Below are 10000 nucleotides of genomic sequence, written 5' to 3'. Positions count from 1 at the left end.
TATACCTATTTTAGCATCACTTTATGTAGCTGCCCAGTTGAAATAAATTATTAAAACCAGTGATCATTTATCTTGCTTCCTTTAGAAAAAGATGTAACAAACTTGATTTGTTTATTTGAAGGCCTGCAATAAAAAAACTCAGGGAAGCCAAAATCAGAATGTTAAACTATGAGATGAGCATGTTACACCTTGCACATATTTAAACAATAAATAAATCTTAAGAATAATAACTGCAGGTACAATGGGGTTCGCTCTGGTTTTTTCTACTTCTCAAAGTTTGTTAGACAAGTTGCATATTAAAAATAATATGTCAGAGAGTTACTACTGTGACAATAATAAAACCAGTCATCATTTTCCTCTTAATTCATATTTCAAAAGGCATCTGGTCAAAAGCAGGGAAAAAAAAAATGAAATAGAGAGAGGAAGAAGAACAAAAGTAGCACAAAGCTACGCCCCTTACCTAAAGGACATCCTACTGCATGTTTACTAGTGTTTATGTTTCACATCAACATATTTTATAGAAGGATTTATATGCCTAACTCAAGTTGTATTTAAATCCTACAGTGCAGACCCTACCATAAAATGCCTCTTGAGTCCTATTAACTGTACCCATGGTTTTACTTTGCCTGTCTGCTTATTTAAGATCTAATCACAGTTTTGAAGAAAAGATTGTCACTTCTAAGCCTGTCCCCTCAGAACCTGTCTGTTATTAGTACTCAACTGGATATTTTCATCTTCAGTTGTAATTCTCTGTGGTCTTTGCAAATGCTATCTACTGGAATCTGTGACTGTATGGACAAATTGGCTACATATGCCTAGGACTGCTACTCTGAGAAACATGTAAGTGGCACATTAGTCTGTTGGCATTTTTGTATTTTAAAGTGTTTCATTTAAATTTAGTTTTTTAAAAATTTTCACCAATTAAATACACTCTTTCTCAAAAAAAATTTTAAACTGTTGTTATAATCTGAACACCTGAATAAAGATGATGGCATGATTTTCAACGAAAACTATTAAATTTTTATATCTATATGTATATGCATACAATTTATGAAAATAGTATAAAAGTACAAAGTACATATATAGATAATAGTGTATATATAGAGAGGGGTGTAAATCTGCTAAGAACTTAATGAAGACACTGAAACCTGTATTTCTTCAGACTGTAATTGTTAAAATCGAATACACTCAAATTTGAAGCAAGGCACAGATTTAAGCCTTAACAACCTCTCATATTTCAATCTACAACTATTTAATTTCTCCACATTTTCTGTCACCCTTTAAAATATTTAACTATAAATGTAGCTAGTGTACATTGCTTAATTCAGCACTAAAAATGATTCAATTTTAAGAGCTATTATGACCTGTTATTTCAGAGGCCCGTACACATGCAATTTATATATCACGTTAAAACATGTTTCTATAAAACAGCAGGTTTATAATATTCTATCTTACAGGAGACAATTTTCCTTCCATTAATGCAATACCTGACATTGTAATGAAAAGCCTCAGTATTTAAAATCAAGGGTTTGAACTCCAAAGGTGCTGAGTGGCCTCAGCAGATGAGAGGACGAGACACCAAAGACTTCAGGAGTTTGAAGCTGGTATTGGACACTCTGCAGAATCAGATTTCAATTGCTTACAAAACAAACTGTTTGGGCTTCACTGCATCAGTACAATCTGTGTCCCCTGATGGGGAGGCAACTCCTTAGGTAGACAAAGTAGGAGTTATGTTTGTACAGCTTTTAAAAGGAACAGAAATCTTACAGTGACAAAAATTAATGGATTGCATCCCATAATTAGATTGTGTCAGCATCCAGAGGACAATTTAATTTTACAGGTTTAAACATAACAACAGTTATCCATTAACTTGTTGAGAACAAAACAGATAAGCTTAAAAAAAAAATGTTTTAAAACTGAGAATGGAAACATACCTACAGAAAAACTGCTTCTCTCTTTTCCCATATTTTCAAAATCACACATCCATGTTACACACACACACGCACACATAGGCAGCAACATATGCTCTCTTTTATTTCAGTGCTTCTGAACCAGCTTTTTTTTTTTTTTTTTTTTTTACACCTAGGACAGCAAAGCATCTTTTTCGTGAGAAGTGACTGCTGCCTTCACTAAGGTCCCTTCACTGCCCAGCTCTGACTTTGGCTCAATTCACTGCAAACGAAACAAAGTCTCAAGTAATGTGGCCCTCTGGTGGAAAGCCCTGCACCATGTCCTGCGCTACCGAATCACACAGTAAACTAACAGTTCCTGAAAACATACACTGCAAGGCTTCAGCACAACTTTTATAAATACGCTGCAGGACTTTAATCACCGGGTGAGTGTGGTGGCGTGCAGCCGTATCAGCAATATGTTTCCACCACGAGAACGGGACCCTTGCATTTCAACATCAACGTGCACTAAAACAACAACAAATAATGCCCCACACTGTTCAGTTTCACGACACTTCACATTCAGCGCACACCGAGAGTCTGCAAAAGGGTGCCCCTCTGAAAAAAGCCCTTTTATTTGTTTAAAAACAAACAGGAAACAAAACAAACTTACCTGCTGTTGTTGCAGATGCAGCAGTTCTACTGTGCTTACTTCAGTGCTCGTGTCACCACTTGATCTTCCATCTCTGCTGCCAGCATCTAATTGGCTGCTTAGAGTGCTCATTCCATTTTGATTCATTGAACTGTTGCTTATTGTCTCTGTCGCAGATTCCTGCATCATGACTTAATACCTAAAAGTGATTAAGAAGTATCAATTAACACACGCGTTACACCTTCACACTTCCATTATCAAGATGTCCCTCTCTGCCAATTATACAGACAGCATCTTTAGAAGAAGAAAAAAGCCTCAAGGAGCCGTTTACCAAGAAATGTGATGCAAACTCTGCTTTCATACAGCTACTAATCACCGGAATTATGGTTTCTATAAGCAAGCTTTGTGTGCTTACATTTAACAGCCAAAATAACACACCACGCAAGGAGCATGGTCAATAGCATTTATGAACGACTACATTTTAAAGTCTACCTATAAAACCAGTTTAAGTGAAGACACGATTTCACACACTGCTCTATATTTCCTATTATCTAGCTTTGACAACCATGGATGACTATACAGCCTTATTTAAAATATTCACTATCTTGATTCTGTCAGAATTTTACAGCATATCTTATGCAAGGCTGTTGTTTAATGATGCACAGCTAATCATACAAAATTAAAATTTTGTAAGGGTGATACAAATCATATGGTATCAACCAATGATAAATAGTATAATGGGCTTCTCCTTTTTTGTGACTAAATAAAATTTTGCCTCGGAGGCATTTTAAGAAAAAGCTCCTGCTGCAAACACGTCAGATATTGCCTATTTTTTTAATCAAACGGCTGATATTCATTTATTTTTCTGACATTTAAAACATTTAATACTGTCCTTCCTGGGAAGTAATTAAGCTTATGCATGAGCAGCAATCAAACTGTTCACTTGAAGATGACTTAAAACTCAATTTTAACATAGGCAAATAAATGAAAGATATAAAATTAATTTTCCAGGCATGTATTAGATATGAAAGCTGGAAATAAAATCTATCAAGAATATCACTAATGATTGTGCTAAAAACAGCATAAATTATGCATATTACCTTCTCTACAGTAATAAATGTTTTATCATTTTCACTGCATAAATATACTGTACTTTCAGGATAGCAATGAGATGTCCTGCCAAGATCAGTTGAAATCTTTGCAGTAAATAAAGAACCAATGTGCCCTTACAAACCAGAATTTCAAGATACATTTTGTATCTGTAATATGGAAAGGTCAGTGTCTCTTCTCAGAGCCACCGAAGTCCTCTCCTGCTCTCGCAGGGTCAGAATGGACCTTACTTTCCTTCATCCTCACTCCTAATGTACTGACAGAGTCCTCACAACCACCCGGCTGAACTGTGATTTTAAAAGACACCTCTGAAGGGAGAGGGATGTGTAGGCAAACTCAGGAAAGGAAACATAGCTTGCTGCTTAGCCTAATTATTTTACTTAGCTATTTGTTCCCTTGCAAAGCATGAGCAATTGCCTTTCCCTGGGAAAAAAAAAAAAAAAAACCACAGGAAAAGGATCATTACAACTTTGACAATGTGCATGGGATATTAATTAAAATGCAGTATGAGTTACCACAAACAAGCACCAACAAGATAAAGTGAAAGTATATATTGTGTGAAGAGTGTTAAAATAGCAAGAGACAAGTTATTTAGGACAGTCTGGTCAGAAAAAAAACAGGATGCAAAAAACCTAAACACAAACACAGTTAACATAAAGGAGGGCAGCTATTATAGCCGAGTAAACAACAGCAGCACCAGATGTGTTTATGAACAAACAGCCTTTCTTAAACACTTAGGAACATCGGTGAAGAAAAATAATAGAAATGGAAAATATGATACATGCAGTGATGAATTTTACAAGGCAAAAACAAAGCTAATACTCTTTTCTGAGATTAGGCAGCTAATAAGTATTCAAATTAGGCATAAATTTTACATGTACAATGTTTAAAATATTCAGAGAAAAGGGTCTGATTGCCCTTAGTAGTTATATGAAAATTCTAATGCGGGTATGCCACAACTGTGGAAGCAGACAGCCCTTTCCGATTTTTACAATATTTACTTTCAATAAAAAGACATGTATATCAGAGTGGAAATTTATTTAAAACACTTCATCAACTGTATCGTTACAAGGATTTGGAAATTTGGGAAACTCAAACATTAATCCTCTTTTAGTCAAACAAAGATTTAACCAACAGACAGGTTCATCTTACAAATTTGAACATTAGACAATAACAGTGGTACATTTAGCCAAGTGCATTAAAAGGGCAAAGGGGTGTAAACGTTAGATAATCAAAACATTAGAAAACACCCAGTAATTTCATAAATTTCTGAATCTTTCATTACAATTAGCAGAGAAGGGTTAAATATCTTCCAGTTCATATTGACCAAAGGGGTTTATGTCTTGTGGATTTTGTATCCTTGCAAAACCCCAGAGTGTAGTTCAGGCGCTGCATTTTAAGTTAAAATGTCTGTGAGCCAGCAGAATCTGCTTTAACGTAACATGACCAGTAACACTATTCTGGCAATAGAAAACAACAAATCTGACCCAAGAGCTGTGTACAGACAGAAGGAAACTACAGAGTTACAATACTAGAAAGGGTAATTTATTTCCAAGTGAAGTTGAAGAAATACTGAAGTATTTATATGAAGAAAAAGAATCCCTATAATTCTTTGTTAAAAATAAAGTGTGGGAGTTTTTTCTAGCAGTAAAAGGTGATTTTTAAAAACAACACAAACTTTGGCTTGAGTAATGTTCTGTGTTGGTTGTGCACATCCGCACTCCCCCCTCCCCCTGCCAGCAACTTAAAAAGGGCTGCTGGAGAAAGTAAGAGAATAGAAAATTTTTCTTTTTTTCTTTTCCCTTCTTTTCTCTTGCATACACACACATGCATACACATGAATCTATGCACTTGTGTGTGCACATACTATCAACTCTAAACCCTTGAAACTGAAGTACTTAAACAAGGACAATTTCTGAAATCTATGTATCAGTAATATGACTAACTGGTGGCAAAATAACTTGAACCTGCAACATCTCACTAAGCAAACTAATGTCCTTTTTTTCTTGCTTTTCGAACAGTAGTCGAGGTTGTTAGCATAATAATCATAAATAAATACAAAGGAAATACGATGACTGTCAGATAGTAAGGCTGAAAGTTTAATAATTCCGATAGGACAAGAAAAAATATATAGGTTCTTCTTTAAATACATTTATACACATTCATACTTTCTAATCCTTCTCTTTTTCTCTTGCTGTCACACTTGCTGTCAGTCATGAGCGTGCCTACACAGGCACACATGCACCCACATTCACAGACACAAACATTCACCAGCACCTACTTCTGTGATTCCGTAACTCTGGGCGCCAAAGGTGAGATATAAGCTTTGCTACCTGGTATTTTGAACAAAAGTATGGGGAAAATATTTGCTGTTCTCTGCACAAGAGAGTGAAATTGTAGATTATTGTAGTGCGTGGTTGCACAGCAGGTTGAATGCCTAACACTGCCAGGGTAGCCATGCTATCACACATACCCAAAAAAGAAATCCTCCTCCTGTGAAGTTAGAAGCTACATTTTTACTTTTCTCCCCTGAAGCGAACTGCACATTTTTTGTGTGCGCGTGTGCACGCACGTGCACGCATGTATGTTTTAAGCAGGCAAGTCACTGTACAGATACTTATTCTCTACACCACTTCCCTTTTGAAACATTAAACTGACACTGGAACTGACTGCACAAGATTGCATTTTCTCTTCCTAAACAACTTGAATTGAAAGGTTACTTAGTGTAACAATATTTACTTGCAGAATTGTGTTGTTACCAAGGGTATAATGGATGGTGGCTATGCAGGTTTACGCAAGAATGAGTGAAGCATGAGGCATTAGCCATGTGTTTGACATGTTTCAAATTGCTATAATCCAGCATTAAACACACCCAGCAATTCATGCCATTTCTTGCAGCCATAATCTTGAATAAAGCGTGCACAACCACTTATTATATAAATTAGTATATGACTCCCTGTTATAGTCACAACAGTGCTTTTGTGTTTATTTTGCATCAAGACGGGGTCTTTTATTTGTACAAATAGCAGGATAGCGCGCCGTAGTGCAATTAGACCTCCTCACTTTATGACAGGGTGTATGGCACGCCGGGCCCGCGGGCCCTGCCGTGCCCTGCCGGGCCCAGGCCGTGCTGGCGTGCCGGGCCCGGCGCCCAGGGATCCGCTCCCGCCCGCCCCGGGCCCCGCCCGCCGGGAGCGGGAGCGGGAGCAGGAGCGGGAGCAGCTGCCGCCAGGGGGCGCCACGGGGCCGGCAGCGGCCCCGCCCCGAGCGCGCAGCCCCGGCCCTCGAGGGCGCCGTGCCACGTGCCGGGCCAGGCGAGGGGCGAGACCGCGGCGGGGCCGTCCCGCTCCCCCGGCAGGGCCGTGACGGGGCCGAGGGCGCAGTGCCTGCTGCCCCGCAGGGCTAGAGATTTGGAGCCTGCAACTGCCAGCACAGAGCACCACCACGGCAACACCCCGAGACCCATAGTCTTGTGCTGACATCCAGGTGCCCGTGTTGGTTGATCCACAGACGAGACAGACTCACAGCACACGGTGCTCAGTACCACAAACCTGAGATTCCCTAAATGGTCATGCACTTGCCTCACTTCCCACCTTAAGACACAGACTAACCTGCAGCCTTTTCAAACTGGACTGTGATGTAAAAGCAGAGGTGAGGAGCTAGGCTTAAATAATAGTAACTTTTGTGCTTTGCTGGAATTAATTCATCATTGACACAAGGCACAATGCATCTGAAATCTTGCTGGTACGCTAGAAGTCTTTAATACTTAAGATTGCTTAATAAATCAAAATGCCAAATATGAAGGACACAGCTGAATGTGTGAGAACAAAAAATTGAGAAAGCTAAGAGAATATTTGTAAAGCTTTGGGGTTTTTTTCCACTTTATCTAAAACATTTATCTTTCAAATCTTGAGTTAAGCAGAGACATAAGTCACTGCATATTTTTAAATATGTACATAAATTACGTTTAAATAATAATATATACATATATTCTATATAGATATAATATATAAATAATAAATATCATTATGTTTAAAACTCTAATTAGGTCAAACACTATTGGAATACCATAAAGTATCTATATTAGTAGGTGTAAAATAAAGTATTTATATTAGTAGGTTTAATACATTCCTATGTACTCAACCTTTCCCTGTAAAAATGTAAAGGATGCTCAAACACCTTGTGCTGGAAGGTCTTTCAGAAAAACGTAGCTTCCAGTTGTGGAAGATACAGGACGTATCTTAGAATAATCAGAATATGTATCATCTGCATCAGTGAGCAAAGCCAGCATCCTTCATGAGAAAAAAATAGAATTTTCATGGTAAAAAAATAATCTATTAAAAGCCAGGTAATCATTTTTCTATTTAGAATATTTTCACTAGTGAAGATGGTAGTTGTGAGTAAAGTAACAGTTCAAAAATGGATAAAAATGATAACAATGGGACAACAGAGTCTTGATCATAACACAGAAATTACTGATATTCTGAAGAATTCAAGGTGTAATAAGAAACTTTTAAGTGGGCACTCATACGGTGGGCCTCTTGAAGGCCGTTTTTGAAGAGAGATTTACAATAAAACTGACAACTGGATTTTTGCAAATTACTACAGATGAGATTTATTTACTTGGGATAAGAACCAGCAGTTCAGCACCCCTCCCATCTTCACCCATACACAGTGCCAGGTAAACAAAACATGCATCCTTCCTGCAGCGTTACCTTAACAGGTGCACTCGGCTGGCGTGAGAAGGCATTAGGAAATCAGATCAATTGATTTGTGCTAAACTGGAACTGAAAAAAACCAAGCATTACCTCAAATATTTCTTTCTCTAGTTTAAACCACAATTTTTCCCACTGCTTGTGTATATCTATCAGATGTTTAAATGAATATCCTTTTAGGTGACTGGCACCAATAGTCAGATAAAGGTATTGAAGGTAGAATATCGCATTCAATCTTAACTAAAAGCTATCCTGCACTTTAAAGGCTGTATCTTTTCCTTTCACACCATCTCAATTCTTCTGAACTAATAAAAATAGTAGGTCAGTTTGGGGCACAATAATTTATCTGCTTTCTAAAATTCAAGAGTATGTTGTCACACTCATCTGATTATTGAACTGTTGTTCACTTCCTAAAACAGCAAGGAAGGTCTAATTAATTTCCACCTGCTATTTATTTTCACCTGCTAGAAAAAAAAAAAAACAAAAAACTAAGAAGGCCAGTGTTATTTATACAAGTAGTCTGTACAGTATTGTAAGATCTGTACCTTACACATGGGATAGTGGCAAAAGCCTGCTAGAGTGCATTACCTACAGCCCACGCAGAAATGAGCAGCCAATTTCAGGATGAGATTCTTACTTGAGCAACAACAGCTTGGGAAACCCCACCTTGGAAAGCACACTCCTCTCAGTCCCTTTCTCCCTCTATCTTTCCAAGTCGTAAGAAAAAAAAAAAAGAGGAAAAAAAAAAAAAAAAGGCAGCTCTCCAAGCTCTTGAGAGTAGGGAGACTTTATTACAGTCAATGGAGAATTTAGTAGTGAGAAAGCATCAGTGCAGTAGGAAATAATTAGAACTGTGAGAGCTAGGGAAGACCTGCCTAGCAGGCAAATTCCCTTAAAAAAAAAAAAAAGAAAAAAAAGCTTCTTACAGGGTCTATGGGGCTTACAAACTGCAAACCCAGGGCCAATTTTTTTATACTTTTTTTGTGAGGAGCTTGCAACAACCATCATTGATAATTCCCCTCCCCTGATCTTTGAATATTATGATAGTACCTTCTTTCATAAGACAGTACTTGTTTAACCCTCACGATTACTTGACTTGTCATCCAGGCTCCTGCTCATTCCCCCTTTCCCTTCAGTATCCCTTGAGGGGTTTTTTTCCCCTGTCCATAAACTAATTTTTCCCCAAATTTCCATAAACTAATTAACCCTTTCTAGAGTTTTCAGCATTTTCTACTTGCAAGGTTATCTCTTTTTGGTGCAAAATATGTCTTCAGTTCTTCTGAAGATCCACCCTTGCCTTCCCACTTGATGGCCCATAGGAAAGGTGGTTCATCAAAAGAAATTTATTTTACGGGAACCAACTTACCAAAAGCTCAAATAAGCCTCAAAGAAGAATAAAATGGAAAACGTATTTCTAAGGTGAGCCCTCAAAAGCTCACACGCTGGCTTGCAAAACCCCCATCAGCATCTGATTGCATCTGTAGCTTTCGTTAACTACAAATGGGCCGATCACAAATTTTCTTCTACATACACAGTAATGTCTGAAAAGCCGCATGACTGACAATTGCTGTTTCAAAGTTTTGATCTTCCAAATTTTCTACATATAAGTTTACTAATTAAGCTTACAGCCACAT

General features: G+C 37.8%; 1 protein-coding gene across 6 annotated transcripts in view; it reads right to left on the bottom strand.

The window, feature by feature from the left end:
- Window positions 1-10000, bottom strand: part of FOXP2 (forkhead box P2) — a 406115-nt gene that overhangs the window by 181030 nt on the left and 215085 nt on the right. For all 6 annotated transcript variants that reach the window (XM_027880938.1, XM_027880943.1, XM_027880940.1 and 3 more), the window contains one exon: window positions 2563-2740. In XM_027880938.1, the coding sequence (XP_027736739.1) occupies window positions 2563-2730 (168 nt within the window). In that variant the 5' untranslated portion in view covers window positions 2731-2740. The remainder of the gene's footprint in view (window positions 1-2562; window positions 2741-10000) is intronic.

Source organism: Empidonax traillii, unplaced genomic scaffold (genome assembly GCF_003031625.1).
Source record: "Empidonax traillii isolate 1590-97213 ecotype Southwest subspecies unplaced genomic scaffold, ASM303162v1 scaffold80:size1517328, whole genome shotgun sequence".
Taxonomy (NCBI): Eukaryota; Metazoa; Chordata; class Aves; order Passeriformes; family Tyrannidae; genus Empidonax; species Empidonax traillii.
Note: the sequence above shows the minus strand (reverse complement) of the source record. Positions and strands in the feature narration are given on the sequence as shown.